Raw genomic sequence first — 19,746 nt, forward strand, 5'->3', positions numbered from 1 at the left:
ATTCCTGGGCTCCCTTGGGAACAAGGAGGGACTCCATGGAAACTGACACCAGCACTTTTGATAACATCCTGACAGCCTAATAATAAAATTTCATTTGTGACAGTACACCACCACAGCACAGCCAAACACTATTCTGCAGGGAAGAGCAGCTCCTGCCACCACCACCCTCCCACCCATTTGTTGTCTTGTGATCTGCACATCATTCATGCTGCCTTTGTCAGGAACTGTCCTCAAAGGGAAGGCATAATGGGAATCAACGACAACCTGTTACTCTCCTTCCCAATAGCCATCTCCTTCTTCTCTTCACCCCTCTATGCACCTAACCCAGAAATGCATGCCATCCAAAGCACGGTGCAGGACGCAGGAGTGACAAACAGATTTGCCATATGGGACGGATAGTGCAAAGAAAGGAGTGTCCCAACCACTGAAGGATGGGCAAAATATCCTGAAAGGATTGAGTAAGAGGACAGAGAAAAGACAGTCAGTCATTGTCTAGAGTTTGCTACTAAGCCCTCCGATTTTAATGGTAAACCAATGCTTTTAAAAATTCAGATTTTTGACATCTCTAACGCTAAATAGGAACAAGTGAAATCCCACAACTGCTCCTGGGGCATGGCACGCACTATGGTGTAGTGTAGTCTGTTGGTCCGTGTACTGCACTGGGACAGATGATGGATAAAATTGTGGTGAACTTTAGGCCCCATGTGGAAATTTTAGCACTTCATCTTGTGCATTCAATAATTCATTTTCCATCAGTGGTTTCAAGCGCATTGCTGACAGAAGCCAGAGTTGCACTGGTTGAAAATGAGTTAAGGAATATTCCTTTTGGCTAACTCCACGTGGAAGCTGTCACAGAGGGACATGGCTCAGACTGAGTAAAAGACCCACAAAATCCAGGGATATTCTCAGCAGGCCTGCAGCAGCAATGCAAGGAGCAAAAGCTACACTTGAATGTAACAGAGAAGCTTTCCAGAAAGATGTGTAACACTGGGAGGGGTGAAGCCCAACGGACTTGTCTGTTCACAATCATACAGTCACTCAGCCAGGACCACCCCTTGCCTCCCATACCCAGATACCAGAACTGTGCAGTAACTCCCCCAGGGGCATAACCTCCTCACCAACAAGCCACTGTGAGCTAGAAACTGCACCAGCAACATCAACAGCACTGCTTCAGTGGAGCGGGTGCAGCACCCCAGATTAAAGGCTGACAAGGCCCTGATTCCATAATCTTGTGGGGGAGGAGGGTTCAGACAGTAGAAGTACTATAACCCACACCCTCCTGTGCCACACAAGCAAAGGGCCCTTCTCCTGAGACACACTGCCAGCTGACTTAAAGAGGATGAGCTGGAAGGGGAAAATGGGAGCACAGCCTTTGATGGGCCCACATCAGGAGCAACTTGGAGGCGACAGACCTGTATGAAGGCGAGGGGAGGAGTGTTTGCAAGGTGATGTCTTTGAGGTAGCCAAGAGGAGTGGAGACAGCGTGCAGCATGGGGTGGGAGTTGTACACACTTAGCCACTCTGCACACAATTTAGACACATGTCTAGTTCTCTCACCCTTGCCCACCTACCTCACTGGATTCCCTTCCTCACCCCAAACACGCACATTGTTGTAGCTCTGGTGTATTGTCTCATGTCCATCATTAGAGTGAGCTTTGGGAGAGGGGCTCTGCCTTCCTAATATGTTTACACAGCACACAGCAAATATGAGGAAATATCATAAGAGCCACACCAGCTAGTATAGAACAAAACCAAAGGAGGTTTGACCTGAGTCCCTGAAAAGCAGTGCACATACTACTGGAATTCTGGGAGAAATAGGAAAATATTACCATCTCTTCCAGTAAAATATTACCATCTCTTCCAGAAAGTGGTTCTTTCAGGCCACACAGTGAGCAAAAAACATCACTGCTAGACTGCAAGCTCCTCCAGGACAGCATCTCTCTTTCCATAGCACTGAACTCAACATTTAACAAGTGATACTACTAGAAGCAATGCAGAGGCTGGCAATCCCACAGCTAGGCACTTCCTAGCATCCGGGACATCTGCAATTAATTCAGGTTTTTAAATGTATTGCTAAGGATGTTTATTAAGGGAGGTAAGTGCTACAGACATAACTCCCCCCACCTCCGCTCTACCAAAATACAAGTAATTCTAGCAGATATAGTCACAAAAAGGTAGCATCTCCCTTCCACACTGGTAAGAGCATAAAATATACTTGGGAGCAGCAACCTTTATAATAGGTTTTTCTCAAATGCTGTATTTGGCAACAGAATCAGGAAGAGAGGAAGGAAATGCTATAGAAAGAAAGAAACGTGGCAGGCTGGGTCCTTACCATTCTGACAGCAGAAAGAGTGAAACAGCTGCCAACACACAGCCATAGGCTTGGCTTTCTGCAGCTCAAGCACCCTGAAGAATTTTCAGGAAGGAAACCTCCAGCATGAAACATTGTGTGGGTGAAGCCCCTGTCCACAAAGCAGCAGAAGCCATCACCTTAATCAAAACAGCAGGTCAGACATGTACCAATGCATGCATTATCCTACAGGGAGAAGCCAGTACTGAGATCAGGAATTAGGAGGACACTCTAAGCCTTTTCCAGGCAAGCCAGAAGGGGACAGGTAACTTGCTCAGGAGGTACCACGATGAGATATGTTACAGCAATGCTTCACCACAAACCCTATGTCCACAGGAACTGCAGCTGAGAGGAGCACTGTGGGTGAAATGGTGACTGATTTCTGTCCAAGGGAAGACTGCATTCGTTGTGTATTTTACTTCAGATGAATCCATGCAGTGGCATATTCAAATACAATCAATGATCACCTTGAGAAACACTCTGAGCCTGGTGACTGGAGTCCATCCTCTTACATGGATTGCTCAAACCCTTTGGTATTTTTCTACTTCCTGTTATCTAGCTAGGTGAGAAAGGATTCTTTCCCCCTGCATACCAGTTACAGTAACAAAATCCTGATCCTCTATCAATCAGCTGGAAATTTAACACTGCATGTAGCTGCATCAAAGGCTTTTTCAGAGGAGACACTTAACGGTACTGTAGCAGATCCCAGTGTCTGTCAGGTTCTGAGCCTGAACATTCCTCAAGTGCCAAGACACAAGAAGTTCTGATTTATTCCTCACAGGGTCCAAGGGCTACATCCACAAGCATGCTATGACCTAGGCATGACTGGATGGGACATATGGTGCCCGAAGCCAAGTGAGAAACCTGGGACTCAGGATCTCTCAGTATCAGAGTCTGAGATCTTGGGATGCTGCATAAGGTCAGTGAGGTCTTTTGCATGTCCACTTCCCATTTGCTTTATCATTCATATTTTGCAGCACAAGCTGTTTGTTTGGAGTCTGGAAATCCTACAATTTGCGTGTGAATTGGATTATCAATAGTTTATGAAAAAAGGGAAGAGAACATCTTTTCTAACCATCTGTGTTTGAGTATCAGCAGTCCATACAGCCCTCAACACACAGTATTACTCAGACCAGTAAGACACTCAATTGCCAGGGAAATAGTGGCTATGATAAGTGTTGCTCAAGAGATTCTACAAAGGAGTTAAGAAATAACAAAGCTTCTAACATAAACCTCAGCCCAGAGGGAATTCCCTACATTCTGGAACAAGCATGCCCATGTCACAGTGTGAGAGCTCAAACCACTATCCCACAAGCACCTCCACATTCCTGAAGTATCTGTCACTGTCTTTGACAAGATAGCAAGGCTTTCAACTTTCACTAGTTGCTTTGGCTAATTCTAGATTTGACCCTTGTCAGGGCTTGTTCTACAGATAAAGTAAGCTTGAGCAATGACCTTTAGCTGTGTACTGGGCACGAAAATGAATCTGTGCCAGCAGGAAATAACTCTGCACCCCTTAAAAACAAAGTAACCTCAAACGTGGCCTGTGTGTCATCTGAGGCACACAAAAGAGCGGCTTGTCCCAAGGTCAAGTGGGAGTCATTAACAGAGCAGAGAACAGAACTTGGGATTCATGACTCCTGTTTCACCAGTGTTTTAACTATTCACCACCACCGTAGGATTCAAGATTGCCTCTCTGGGTTGTGCAATTCTCTGCTACTGCAGATAGCCATTTAGGGTGAAGGTATAAAGTGAAGAACCTGAAGTTCACTGTCAGCCACCATCCTAGGCAAGGACTGGCTGAGATTCACTCTGAAGCTATTTATTCGGCTAAAGGGGTCCCTGTTAAGTGGCACAAGGAGCCTTCCCCCAGGGTTGGGCTGAGAGCACTGATTCTCAGTTTCGTTGGCCCAAGAAACAAACAACAACTAAGTGGGGTTAGCTTCTGAACCCAGATAATTTGCATAGAAGTGCAGTTCCAATCCGGCACCCAGCCCTTTACTCCACCTAGCTAGCTTCATGTTTGGGGATCTTAAAGTGTATTGTTAATGTGTTGAGGGAAGGCCCAGAAAGATGCAAGGCATAACCCCATTAAATCTGATTTAGAAGGCACAAATGCTGCTTTGTTAATTTGTTTTAACAACTGCTGAAAGGGACCCCCATCTTTGCAATCTGCCTGATCTCAGCAGAACAACCTCCCATAAATTTGCTCAAGTCGTCCTGAACAATGCTGCTCATGTAACATCTCTTCCTGTAGGCACTCAAAACTGCCTCAGTAAGACTTATACCAAATGTTTCACTGGACCTTCTTAGAGTCTGCATATTGGCTCCCCAGATTGAAACAGCTAGTATGCTGATCAGGTTGTTTCTGCTCTTTATTTTCAGTAAGGTCTTGGTAAGGTGTTCTTGAATGTCCAGCTGTGGTTCAGTGTAACACCTAAATACACCGCTTTAGGTCATGGTCAAGCTCTGCCATTCAGTAAAAATGTCAAGCTGAATGTTGGTTTTTCGTGGTTTACATGGAAACAGCTGGAAGCTGTCTTTTTGGTACTTGGTTTAAAAGTTTCCATCTTCAACAACAGTGGGCCATCTCTCTCATTGCCACATTCAGGATTTCTTCTAAGTGACTGAAATCCTGGTCCCACACAGCCAGACAGATACTCTGTAGCAGAGTATTGCTCCCTGTGTGAGTCATCTCATCTCACAAAAGATAGTCGACAATCAGCTAACTGAAACTATGCATATAATCACTAGTACCATGAGATCGACCAACCCAGCCTCGCTGCTGGTTCTGTCCAACCTTGCCCCTTCTGACATGAGCTGACAAGTCACCTTGCAGAATCTTGCTCCTTAAGGTGCAAGACATGCCTCATCTACCAGTTTAAAAAAGTGTGTCTAATCCACCAATCTACTGTCTTAGCTCATGGTACCCCTTTGAGTAATTCATTTAAAGAACCTCAAAGTCACCTCCAGGCAATGTACTATGTGGCAAGGTTTCAAACATAGCCATTGTTTATCTTGTGAGACATTTGAAGCCCAATCCCCCCCCACTTTTGACCTCCCACATCATCTGCAGGCAAAACTCAATAGTTTTCAATGTAGAATTAACAGATGTGCTGCAAATGACTACTAGTGGGAACTTTCTGACTCTCTCTTTACCACTGTGGCCAGTTAGATTTTGATCATAAACTTGCAGGCTGCACCTGTTGGCAATGGCTGCCTGATTCATTCATGGACTTGCACAATGCCCTTCCCTCAGCTACTGAACGGTTAAGACATTTAGACGAAGATGCCTGACATCTATGTAAATGCAATCAATAAAAAAACTGGACCTTCAAATACATCCCAGATCTCCTATCATCAGTTACTTTAGTGCACACTAGAGAAGCAGAAGCCACAAATTCTTCATACTTCAGCCCAGGCAATCAGCCTAACTTTCACTTAAACCAAGAGATATTGATGTCAGTTAGCAACATGCTTTCACTCTGGAAATATGTCAAGCTCAAAAGGCATGTTGTCAACTACCAGAGACAGACATTATTCCTGAATTCATGTTGCCTAAATCACAGTTTACAATTTCTGCCTTTAACAAAAAAAAAAAAAAAAACTCTGCAGCCTTGACCCTTAAAGCTGCACCCAGCTCACTTTTATGAACACAGAATGAGAAGACTGCTTTATATACTAATCAAAATGGTTTAAGAGATCAATACTAATAGAGTAGCCCAAAAAAAAAAGTTTTAAAAAGCAAAGACAGACTTGCTTTAGAAGGAGAGAGGCAGTACAGTCTCATGTGTCCACAACCTAAAAAAGGCTCAGGTCATCTTGCAAGTCACCGGATCCAAAAATCCTTTGGAGTCTGATTGTGGGATCTTGGCCCTAGAAAGAAGCAACAGGTAGTTTTTGGGTGCTGAAGCTGGAGAGTTATGGAAGATGCTGATGGAGTACTGGGAGCTGTTGCTTTGGGTATCAGAGGCTGCTGGAGTGGAAGGGGTGCTTGTTTCCTGTTCAGGTACAGGAGAATACTTTCAGTGGTTGCAGAACTGGCTCTACAATTCCTTGCAAATGCATTTCTGAGCCCTAGTGCAGAGCAAGGGGTGGTGTGAGGGAAGAAAAGAGCAAAGAGAGATTGTTATATGATTGGGAAACAGTGAAAGCACAGAGCCAAGGTGGTGGTAGCAGAGGCAGCAGCAAGATAGGAGAGGGAGTGCCTGGCCTATAGGATTTCATTGCTCATGTAACTTTACTTTCTCCGCACCCACTTCCCACATTGCATCCCACTGACCAAGAAGTGCTGGGTTAGTGGTAACTGCACAGAACAAGATGTCAAGGACGCTAGGTTTTATTTCTGGTTCTGCCCCAGACACAATGGGTGGCCTTCAGCAAGTCCCTTAACCCTCCCTGTGCCACTTTCCCCCTCCAACAAGGACAATACTTAGCTCCCATAGGTGTTGTGATGATTAGTTCACTGATATTTGTTAAGCACTCTTCAATACTTATATATGCTGACTCAGAAGGACAAAGTATTAACACATTTGTTTCTGGCTTGTAAGTTGGAGCTAACAGTGTTTTATTGCTGATGTGCCAGGCAAACAGCAGCCACTCGAGAAGATGGAACTAGCCAGCAGACTGCTCCAACATGGGGTTATAGATACCACCTGGCAAAAGTCACACAGCAGTCAGCAGCTCTAATCAGATATGTCAAAATGGAGCTTTGGCTGGCCAGATCGGTAGAAGAGATGCTGACCCATCTTAGAAGAAGGCTCCTCTGTGTGGTTTTCACATCCCTGTGATATTAATCTATGCACCTGATATTTGGATGATTGCTACATAAGGGCTTCCTACATGAGAAAGGAAATGTGGAATATGGTAGCATGTGAATTTAAAGCAGAATAACTATTGTGCACTAATTCCCCATGCAGACACTCATTCCACAATAAGTGCTTTTTTTGCAATGTAATGGATTTAAATTCACACCCTACTTAATTCCATGCTAAATTTCCAAGTAGACAAGCCCTAAACTCTTTCTGAGAAAGACAGGATGTGCAAATCTCACATTAGCAAGACAATCTGCTCAACTTCAGAGTGTTTTTAGCTAATGTTTCAGAACTGGGGCATACCAGAGTTTCTTGGGAGCAAGCTGAATGGAGCTGCTTTGTTAGAGTGTTTTCAGTACAGTGCATATGCCACCTCATTACCACAGGGTTGTCCGCTACATTATTAAATTAGAATGGTGCCAGGGCAGTATGTAGGTGATCTTGTAAAAGACAGTTGCCTAACTGCCCCAGGTTTACTGTTGGAGAGGGTTGAGAGTGGGGGCGGAGGGAGGAGTAGCTTGCGCTTGTAAGGAAAATGGCTGAACGTTTGTTTTTAAAAAACACGTACTATACTGAATAAACACTGCAAATAGACATGAAAAGGCAAGTCAGAATTCAGAGCCATTAATCCTGACAGGCTCTTTTACTCAACTGCATAGCTAGAAGTCTTTTCAGTTAAGGATTTAGTAAAAAAGACAGTTAGTGCCACTGATGCAGCAAACAACATGCAGAGAGAAGACTATATATAAAGCAGACTTTGGAAAGTCACCTTGGCAATCGGGAGAAAACTGAACAGATTTAATAAGATACATTGCTAGCACACAACGGACCCTCCAGTACACATCTTCTACCTGAGCTGACTGAAAGAATGAACAAAACTGATGAGTAACTAGCTTTTCATGGATTCCATTTAAGCTTTATACTGCAGCTATAAAACACTTAGCACTCATTCAGTGCTTCACTTCTTAAGAGCACTTCACAAAAACCACTACCTAATACACCACCATAACTCCCCTGAGAGGTAGGCAAAGAAATATTATTGCTCTCCTTTTATAGCGGGAGAACTCTGAGGCACAGAGAGGTGATGTGACTCGTCCAAGGTCATACTAGGATCCCATGGCAGAGCTAGGATAAGATTCTGCTTCTATGTTCAAGTCATTAGGCCACACTACCTCTGATTGCCATGTTGAATCAGGAAAGAATTTTCCCCTGCAGGCAGATTGGCAGTGACCTTGGGGTGTTTTAACCTCTCTCTGCATGCATATGGGTGTTGATCACTTGCTCAGACTATTGGGTATAACCCACTGCAGGGGCCACAGGCATTGCGGCTCCTCAGTCTCTTCTGTTCTCTACCTGTGGTACAAAACAGTTAGGCTCCTATGAGCTGTAATACTTCGGTCTAATTTCAGTTGTTGAAGGGTGTTAGTGACCTATGACGTAGAAGAGGTCAGACTAGATGATCTCACAGTCTCTTCTGATCTTTAACGCTATGACTCGCTGGGTGGCTAACATCTGCAACATTTAATGAAAAAAAAAATCTATTTAGAGAAATACTGTGAAAGTGCACAATTGTTATGAGTCTGTTTAGTCAGGCTACACTCCTAGAATTTGCCTGCACCTCTAAAAGTGTTCTGAACCCTGGGGTCAGTCAACAATCAGGCATGTGGAATTTCCACACCAGCAAGTTTTAAGACATACTTACCCATTCTTTAATAGATGGGCACTACAGAAAACCCTAAGTGCTGCACATGCAAATTGGATCTGCAGCTTAGGAGCTTCTTAGACAGTGTGCATTTCTGAACTAGCCAAGTTAGTCTTCATTTGTTGAGCTCCAACAATGCATTTGGCAATGTACAGAACAGAGAGCAGATGACAGCCCTTCCCTCAAGGAGCTTACAATCTAAGCAAATGGAGGGGGAGGGGGGGAAATCACAATGAATTCAAAGGTAAGGAAAGCAGTTACTCAACCCTCACGCCCCCGCCCAATCATTGCTTTTATAAAAAAAAATAAATGTCCCTGCATATAAAGAACCAGAACTGGAGAGAGGAGCCCAAAAGCATCTGTATTTCTCAGTTCACTTTTATAACTGTCAATTCAGGAAGCCCACTCACAAAGACACTTGTTTTATAGCAGGAAAGAACTGAATCCCACAAACTGTCAGTCATTTCCATCCTGGCAACACACGAGAAACCCAAATAGCCACACACATTTCTGCAAAGGAATCTGCAGATGCAAGTTTATAGGTGGTCTTACCTATAAATGTATAGGCTGTCTTACTTAACAATAGGCTATTGGAGGAGAGAGTTAATACATTCCCACTTTAGTCCTATAGTCCTCCATCAGTAACATTAACATCACATCAATGCAACCACAGTAATTTGCTCTGTATAGTTATGCTATGATACACTAGCAACAGCTCACAATTGTGTACAAATTGCATCAGCTCACAAGTGAATACAGGGACTGTCTTCTTTGCAACTGGTCTACACAGTGCCTCGTGCAGTTGGGCCCTTATACTTTGTTGCAGGTCCTAAGCCCTACCATAATACAAGAAAAACAACTATAGCCTTTAGTCTGCAACAACCAGATGCCCAGTGTAAACAGAGATATAAAAGAATGGACCCAACTTCATGCAGTGGCCTTCCACAGCTGTAAATCCTTCTCAGAAGCCCAGGAAGTGGCTGTGCAGCCCTCCAGAGTGCACACTGTTGTAGGAATCTGGAAAAGAATTCTTACAACAATAAAAGTGATCTTATATAGGAACTGGTCTCAGTTCCTGCATCTCGAAACAAAAATGTACGCAGAACCATAATACATGTGTGTATGCACGATCCTTTCCCTACCCCAATATATACATTTTAATTATTTTGTTTTAAAACACGCTGTACACACTGTATATTGTACAAACTTCAGCACTGTTCACGCACCAGCATCTGGGTTGCAATGTTGTCCCTAAGGAGAAAGAGAGGGTAATTTTCTGTTCACTTGTGTAGCACTATAAATCCACTAACCTTAAGCCATTGAAGAGTTGTTTAGATTTATCCAGTAGGTAACAAAAGTCGGTGACTGTTTTCCTCTCTCCCTGAGGGATATCATCTTCAGCTCCTCCAGATGACATGATTTCTTTTAGGGCAAATTCAGTCCTAGAAAAAAGGAAAGACATAGACTGAATGCAACTAGGAACTCTGCAGACAGGTTTAAGCATGATGATTTTACAGGGATAACAAAACAGATCAAACATGCAAATCTCCCACAGGTTACTTTCTTTGAGGCTCACTAAAAGTTACAACAGGAATATTAACTCAGGATCAGAAAACCCCACCAAAGCATGGGGATATTTATAGCATGGCTCACTAGTTAACAGAGCAAATGAAAATGGCACAATAACCATGAAATAAAAGTAACTTGTTGACAGGACTATTAACAACAAAGCACAAATAAAAGGATGTGTAAACAAACCTGATTTTGAAGACAACTCTCTCTAGGTTTGTCTATTAGCAAAGTGATGTGGTTGCCCCACAGCAATGTTTAGAGAGAGAAGAGGCCCAGGCCCTAAATCTGTTTACTACATGTGTTGCCACATATTGCCTTTCCTTTTACAGTTGTTGGAACCTGTAGTTCCCTGCTCATCACCGTAGGATAGCATAGAGGACATCAGCTGTGTCTCCAGGAAGACCTGCCCAAAATGATGACTGTTCCTCTGCATTTCTTCACCCTCTGTCAGCCCTGAGGGCTGCAACCCCACAAGGATACCGACACAAAACATTGATTTTTTTTACCATTCATCTGTGCACAACTTTACGTTGTGCAATAACTGTGTTCATTCACACAATTATAACATTAGCAAGAATCTGTAGTGTGGCTAGACCTAAAACTGAGTAAAGGTGTCAAAATTATAAGGACACAGTGATCTTTTTGGGAAACCTGTCTGAAATTAATCCACAGCAAGCTTGTTATGATCGTCCAACAGTGAACAGGGAGCTACAGGTTCTAACACCTGCAATGAGATATGCTGCACTTTAAATAGCTAGTCACTCTGGGGCCCATCTTTGCTCTTTAGAAACTTTTGTGCTGTGTAAGGTAAACACATCATGCCATTATTAGGAAAACAGAGAGGACCTAGTATTTTTGGCATCCTTATGGAATCTTGCAAACTAATGAGGGTTTATTTTGGGCAGAGGGAGGGGATTTGAAATAAATTCCATTTGCACAGGAGCATTGTGCAGTGACTCTATATGAACAGCCATCCGCAACGCTCAATTTGGGCCAAGAGGTAGCGGGCCTGCCCTGCAAGGAGAGCGTGGCAAAAGGGAAGATTACATGCAGACACTGGAAAGTAACTGCAATTATTTTCTCATCAAACATCATGCCAAACCCTCAACTCAACCAGACATTGCTTAGTACTTGGCAGTGCATGAAACGGTGTCACAGGAAAGTATAACCAAAGTGGCAACTCCCTCCTTCACCTTCTAAGGGTATGCACGTGAACATGTCCCACCAAACAAGGAACTTTGTGTTTGCCTGTGTTTGGCAAGGGGCAGCATAGCATGTAGTCACCTTTCTTCTCTCACATGCTGACATGACGACACACGTGGCTTATCACTAGAATGTGGTTTGCTTTGTACAGACCAATTGCTGAAGAGATTCAGAGGGGAAAGTTAACATCTGTCCAACTGATTTTCAATTAATTACTCCTGTGATATGCCAGACAATATGCAAGAGCTCAAAACATATCAATCACGTATCAGTGGTTGCCAGTATGAACTAAGAAAGCAGGACCTGAGTGCAATGAAGAACCAATTTGCATTTGAAGCTTCCAGCATCAAATATTTAACATTTTACACACAATGAAACATGAGACAATAACTATTCCAAGCACCGCCATATGAAATTCACCCAACAAAAAATACATGGTGAGAAGAGAGCTAGAAACAGATGTGCAAAGCAGCTGAAAGGTAAGTCAAGTATTTCAGGAAGAGGGACTATACCCCAGATCCTCTGTGCTCCGCAGCAAGCTTGACCTAAAACCGGTGGCAAGGCCCCTGGATTCTGCAGTGCTCCACTGTGGCAGACAGGATACTCTACAACAGCTTCAGATAATGTTTTTTTAAATGTAAGGTTTGAATTACATATAAATCAGAGAAATACAGTCAGTACAGTATGTTTAACTCAGTGATGTATACAGTTGATTTTTTGCTGCCTCAAAATTCTTAAATTTTTAATGTCTATAGGGATACTACAAGATATCCAAACGGTTATGAACACTGGTTCAGCTCCATGGGTGCAACATCAGGAGCCCTCGATTAGGCAAGCACAACAGCTATCCCTGTATTTAACATTTGCAATTAGACCCACTCTGAGCAACAGTGTGTTTTTAACTTTCACTCTCTAAGACAGGAGTTTGAAAAATGAAACTACAAAACTGTCAGCACAGAAAGGCCCCAAGAGACCAAAATCCTTCCTGTACGAGATAATATAATAATCTCTGAATCATAACAGCTTGTTAGGGCTGAGGGGAGAGAATTTATCAGAGAGTCAGTCCAGGAAAGACCCGTAAGTCATGAAGATACATTTGGGACAGCTACACTCTATCCTGCTCCCAAATCTTTGCAATGATGTCTGGATCTTGTCCCCTTGTGGAATCTATTTCACTGCCCATTTGCTCTGTCTAGTCTACTGATGCTATATCACATCCTGGGAGAGATTGTGCATGTGTGCGCACACATGCTAGGAGGAGAGGGATTAGATAGCAGGAACTCATGTTTTAATGATATTTAAAACCGTATATTTTTGTGCTCAATGGAGGAAGACTTACATTTTACAGTCACAGAAAGAAGCTGTGAAGCCAGCATAATCTATCTGCCTTGATCACAGATTTTGTTGATGTAAAAAAGTGCAAGAAGGAAGAGGAGCACATTCTGCTGCTGTGCAGGGACCTGAAGCGTCATTACCACTGGGCCACTGCACAGTGACATTCAATTTACCACCTACTTGCAGCTTCAAGAACTTATGTATGCTGCAGCCAAGCCTGACACTGATGCTCTCGAGCCCAACCAACAGCCTAAGCTTTGTCTAGGAGGAGGGACGATTATAAAGTTTGAGTGGTTTCAGGGCATTGCTTTTCAGGACAGAGACGACACAGGAAAACAGCTTAGCTTTAAATTAATGGGATGGGGGGAGTCTTTTACATCATTAAAAGGTCTTAGAAAGCCCAATCCCTCAATACTGATATTTTGTGCTGTCTTGTATAATTCATGTGCAATGTATACTAAACTGACATCCAGAGTCATTCTTTAGTCATTAAAGGTCACAGTTAGATAGCAGCAGTGAAGCCTCAGGACAGTCTTTTCTGCTCTGTAAAATTTATATATGAATCTCCACAGGCCTACTCCACAGCTGCCAAACCTTGGATGCTCTGCATGCTGCCACCCAGCCTTATAAAATTCTGCAGACTGTCCTAAATGCTCTCAGTGGAAGTGTAAGTTTGGGGATGATTCCTGAGGTATTTCATAAAGATATTCAGAAAGGCAGAGTTCCCTTAGCAGCCCTAATAAGCGCCCTCTTTCCCCAGGCACAGCAGGTAATGCTGCCTGGCCTGTCACTGTTCAGTCAGGGTTGCTGTATAACTTTCAGCAATGCAGTTCATATGGACATTCAGACCTGTGGATAGGCCCATTTTAAATACAGATTACCAACCAAGTCAGCCATACCCACTTGCCGGCCGATGCCAAATGATTTTCTAGTCTCAATGCACTTCACAGAAAAGCCTGGACAAAGCACAAGTACACATTACTACAGTTAGCCACCCTACTGCTCATCGCCAGTCTCAGCAGAGAGGCCAAGTACCTAATGGATATGCAAATAACCACCTCTCTCATCCACAGGGATAGTGTCTCCACAGCAGGGGTTGAGACTGTACCAGTTCTGAAGAGCTGCCTTCAGCCTCCAATGCTGTTAACTCAGGACAGAAAAAACATACTTTAAAAAACAAACTTAAAAACAAATGAGTGATGTTAAAAAGTCAGCTGCAGTGAACAGATACTGTATTTTATGGAACAACCCTTCCCAAGTCTGAGATCAAAGAAGGAACACGCTGGGTAGCTCTGCAAAGCATTCTGTAGCTCTGTCAACAATCCAAATGTGCAAAATTAATATGTGGGCTAAAACACAGTGTAAGAGGACACAGTTTACATAGAGCTAAAGGGACTGAAAAAGGCTTAGCCCATGCCACCCCACAGTCCATTGAACAGGACCCTGAGTGCAGGATCAAACTCAGAAAGGTCTGCCTTTGGGCACGTTTGTTCTATTAAACCAAAACCAATATTTGGATAATGACCTGGATTTGGGCAATAACAATTATATCCAGTAAACAATCACTCATGCAGCAGGAACCATATTTGCAACACTATTCAAAATATTTAAAAGGGGGGAAGGTATGGGGACAGGCGAAAAGAGATAACAGATTATTCTGTGGCCAAATAAATGCTACTGTTCCCTTCCGAGCCACTCTCTTTTTAAAGTCGTGAAATGTTGTGCAACACTTCAGCAGAACAGTCAGAGGAAGATTTCCATTTGTAATCTTGCTTCCTGAGAAGTGAAGTCCACGAATATAATTTAACCTACACCCAACCACTCTGCAGCCTGTTTCATTCTTCGTTGACTTTGGAGTTTGGTACCCTACCCTCACCTCAAACAAATCCACATTACACCTGTTAGTCCTAGCTCCCAAACCTTTACAAAACCCAGTAACTGCATAAAAACAGACACTGATAAGAGATCATTTGAGCTTGGGCCACCATGTCAAGACTGCACCAGACACAAGGTCTCAGCTCAGGCAGGAGAATGAGTACAACTTTCCTAAAATCTTTCTCTCGCACAGCCATTGAGGTTGAGGGGGTGAAGTTTCACTGGCTAGTTTGCTCTTTTCTGATCCCCACTCATGGATCACCACCTTGTAGTGGTGGAGAGGCTTGCGCGTCTCAGTGACCCAGAGATGCTGCCTGGGCTCATGTACTCCCTTAGGGTCACCCATGGCAGAATGGTCAAGGGTGAGGTTCCAGACAAAGTGTTATCCAAGAAGTGCCTAACAGCAGAGCCGACAGAGGATAACTGCACAATGTAGGTGAAACTGTTGTGTAAAGTTACAACAGCTGCAAAGGAGGATGAAGGGCTGAAGCAGATAGAGGATTGAGATTGTAGCACCCATGTAAATCAGTTGCAGAGGTAAGGCTCAATTAAGAAAAAGAAGCTGAAAAATATAATCACCAACAGCAACAAGCAGCAGGGTCAATACTGGAAAACAACATTTAAATGTGTAATTAAAACCAAAGGGTCTTAAATTTCATATGGGGGGGATTAAATGACATTCTGTGATGCCCTTTAGTTTTCTAGGTTCTCTACTGGACACCTTAATAGTCCTCACAAAATGAACAGAATTTTCAATACGCTCTGTAAAATTGTACCAGTCCAAGCTAACTCAATGCTGAAAATCCACGCACCATTAAATCCTCTCCCTTCTGATCTTAAACATACCTGTAGATTACATTGCCCAGAATCTATCAAATGCTTTTTATACTTGCATATGGGACTGTGGTCACTCTGAACATAAAAAGTATTCTGCCACACCAGATACATACTAATATATCTTGATGGATTCTTTCAGGCTACATGATTTATACTTAGATTTATAGAATACAGTGATAAATGACAAGTAACCAGGAGCTCATCAGGTACAGGTAAATAAATCAAAGCGCTAAAATGCCCATGACCCCACAGCCTTCAGAAAGGGGGCATCTATTTTCCATTTTCTGGAACTTAATTCTTCCATCTTTTAATGACTTTATTTTGATGATGAGGTCTTCGCTTCCCATTAACACCAATTTATCTGGCAGATCCAAGATGCAATTCGCAATTTTCATTAAGTGGTAATTTAGAGGAGAAAGAATATTAGAAACAGCTAAAGCAGGCATGGCCAAAGCCCGGCTCCTGAGCCACACAGCGCTCCTTTACAGTTAAAGTGCAGCTCACAGAGCCCCCCCACGCTTTCCCACCCTTCTCCGCCTACCAGACTACGCGGGGAGGGGGAGGGAGTTCAGGGCATCTGCCCTGCAGCAGGGTGGTGGGACTAAAGGCTTTAGCAATATGCGGATGGGGGGGATGTCGGGGCAGAAGCCCTGTGTCCCAGCAGATGCTGCCCTGCAGGGCAGAAACTCCACACCCTGGTAGGCACTGTCCCGCAGGGCAGGTTGTGCATGGCTTGAAGCTCTTGAACATCTGAAAAATTACTGTATGTGGCTCAGAAGGTTTGTCTACCCCTGACCTGAAGTATCCAGCAATTGAATAAATGGAAACACAATGTTTGTATTTTAGCAAAAGTGCAGAGACAATGTTAAAGCATTTGTGTTTTAGCAGAAGATGAACTTCCCTGTTGTAACTCTGAAGTTTGTATTCCCAAATTCATACTTTATTACTCCTGTTACATTAACATGTACCACTCTCAAACTCTATTTGAGTGAGAACACCAGCTAGCGGTTCCCACTGCTCACCCAGGGGGCAATCAAAGACAGCCTGGGTTTTGGTAATGCCGAATCAATAGTTTTTTTAATATTATGATGGACTGTTGGTTTCAATCATCTCTAATGGGTTTAGCTGCAGCAAATTTGAGCACAGTGGGAATGGTTTACTGAATTATACTGTTTGTAAGCGTTTCTTCGGAACTTCAATGGAGATCCACTAGCACAAAACCTATCCCCAGCCCAGTAGTGGGGAGATGAGGGAGTACATTAGAATGTAAAGAGGAGGGAAACACTGCCATAAGTGACCTTGGTGGAAAGACTGGGATGTATGGAGAAGGGTTTAGAAGAGAAGCCAACCAATTGCAAGAATTAATGTGTTAATAACCCAACAAAAAACCAGCCACTGGTAGAAAAAACAGATATGGACAGAAAGAAGCAGAGTCAGAATTTTCTTGCAGAAATGTGAGAAAAAAGTCATTGTGAATGAGCACACAGAGAAAGACAAGTGTAGTAAAATGGGGGAAGATGAAGAGTGCTACTGTGATTCATCACTACAGAGCAGGAAAACAAGGAGCTCAGAAAAAAGGGGGGAAAAATGCACAGATGGATAAAGGAAGTATTTTACAGAAAAATTAACTTCTAAACATTCAAACTGTTATGACTAGCAGCAGAGAGGCTATTTCCTCTGCCACAGTGGAATGCCCAAGAGAGTCAGCTATTATAAATTGCATGAAATTAGCAAAAAGAAAATATAAGCCAGTTACTATTGGGTTTCAAATTTCAGAGCAGAACTGAAGGTTTCCATAAATACAATCTTCTCTCTTATTTTCATGCCTCCCCTCCCCCAAGAGAAGTTAAATGACCAGGATAGCCAACAGTGGGAACTTGGGGCTCCATTCTCAGTATCTCACTGAAGGCTGTAATTATGTACTGACTAGCAAGGAGGACATGAGGGTGAAGACAAATTAGGACAGAAACGAAGGGAAAAAAACTTCACAGGTATAGCACTTGAAATTACTACTGAACAGGACAAAGAAAAAGTCTCAAAACAATAGAGAGGAATACAAGAAAGAAAATGAGACAAAGGCAGCCATTTGGGAGCTTAGATTATTTAAATAGTGTGACAATAAAGCTCCTCTGCATCCAGTGGTTGGTGGAGTTATTTTCTATTTACACATACACACCCCTCCCTCAGACCAAAACACAACACACAAATGGTTGCCAGACTGTGTTTAAAACCTCTCATAGCACAACTTTTCAGCTCTATATTAACTTTTAGGTTGTGCATGATTTTAACAGAAAAGTAAAAAAAACTGTTAAAAACCATGCACACACAAAAGGGTCTCAATACAACATTTCCTGCCAAGAAAACATCCCCTAAGCATTCAAAATATCTTCCACTTGGCTCCTATTTATCTCATACTGTTTTATCACATGAATGCACACATTAAAAAAAAAAAAGGAAAGGAAAAGGAAAAGAAAGGACTGGACTCTCTTTGAACATATTTTACAAAACCCTAGCAAATCTCTTTTCAATTCAGTGTATATTGAACTAGATACTTAATGGTAAAGCTATACAAAGTTTTCAGAGGAAGTCCTCTACAGAAGACACAGGCATCGAAAGATCCAGGTTCAACACCTGGCTACACCACGGACTTCATGTGTGCTTTCCTGTTCTGTAAAGGTGCAACTTGCCAACTTTGTTAATGTTTGTAAAGCACTTTGTGACAAAAGTATACTATTAATATACAGAAAGTGAATTTCCTAAGATCCCCACCTCAGGCTAATTTATTAGGATATAAAAATAGTTCAGCTGAAATCTATACAGATTAAATGAAATCATAAAAATATGCACAATTACATCCCTGTGTTTGGGTTAATTTCTCAAACCATCTCTAGTCTGAACAATCTGTAAACCTCATTCTTCAAATGAGGAAGCAAATACTTACAGAATCCTTTAAGAAATATTCATTGTTATTTCTAGTCTCCATAAAGATGACATTTTCCACTAGGAGTCACAAATCTGTCAAAATCAGAAGCAATTAAAAACACAACAGGTCAACAAAATAAAGAATTGTGAGGGCCCTGGTTCATTATTTTCACCACCACCCAGACCTGGGAATGAGTCCAAAAAATAAAACCAAATCATTCATAACGAGTCCACTGGGAGAAAAGTATCAGGATCCCAAACAAGCAGAAACAAAAACATAGCCAATAGTCTCCCCAGTTTCAGGACATCAAAGGACCTTTCCAAAAAGCTTGAAAGAGCCTCCAATGCTTTATGGGAAACAAATGTTCTGTTGAAAAAGACTATGTAATTCTCAGCACCTATTTTAATTACTAGGAATACTTTCATGAAAACAGGATCTTTTGTTTGGAAGGTTTCATCTGTTTATTCCCCTCCTCATTTAACAATAATGCAATTGAAGGTCTGGGTAAATAAAGCAAGACTAATTTTTCTAAGTCAGTTTGAGGCAATTTGCTATGCATTCATTTAAGTACAGCCGCAGCCGCAGTTTTGATACTTCTTACTTGTCAATGACATTCATAGTTCAGCTGATACCTTATAGAGCAGTGGCTCTCAAACTTCTGTACTGGTGACCCCTTTCACATAGAAAGCCTCTGAGTGCAACCCCCCTTTATAAATATATAAAAACATGTTTTTAGTTTAACACTATTATAAATGCTGTAGGCAAAGAGGGACTTTGGGGTGGAGGTTGACAGCTCGTGACTCCCCGCATATTAACCTTGTGACCCCCAGTTTGAGAACCCCTATTATAGAGCATCCTGTCAACACAGTCTCCCTAATGGGATGGGGCAGCCTGCTCCCCTTTAATTCATCTGCCAGGCCAATTCCTCCAGTTCAGTTGTCAATCAACACAGAAGCAAGAGCAAAGTAGCACACACCATGTCCATAAACACAATGCCAAGCATCCCAGGGGGTCTAACGCTATCTCAGAAACACCACATTTAGCTGCCGTTGAACTATTCAGACATCAGAGCAAGGAGCTAAAGAAAAGACCCGGTTTAATGCAAAAAAATAAGTTTCCCTAGCAATAATATGTA

At 42.6% G+C, this 19,746-nt stretch overlaps 1 protein-coding gene across 4 annotated transcripts in view; it reads right to left on the bottom strand.

The window, feature by feature from the left end:
* SCAI (suppressor of cancer cell invasion) overlaps window positions 1-19,746 on the bottom strand; it is a 110,242-nt gene that overhangs the window by 47,680 nt on the left and 42,816 nt on the right. For 2 of the 4 annotated variants that reach the window (XM_050926251.1, XM_050926254.1), the window contains exons 3-4: window positions 12,154-12,255; window positions 10,177-10,308 (exon numbers count right to left, since the gene is read on the bottom strand). In XM_050926251.1, coding sequence (XP_050782208.1) covers window positions 10,177-10,308; window positions 12,154-12,255 — 234 coding nt within the window. The remainder of the gene's footprint in view (window positions 1-10,176; window positions 10,309-12,153; window positions 12,256-19,746) is intronic. The other 2 variants (XM_050926252.1, XM_050926253.1) reach the window with 1 other exon arrangement.

Source organism: Gopherus flavomarginatus, chromosome 17, assembly GCF_025201925.1.
Source record: "Gopherus flavomarginatus isolate rGopFla2 chromosome 17, rGopFla2.mat.asm, whole genome shotgun sequence".
In the NCBI taxonomy this organism is placed as follows: Eukaryota; Metazoa; Chordata; order Testudines; family Testudinidae; genus Gopherus; species Gopherus flavomarginatus.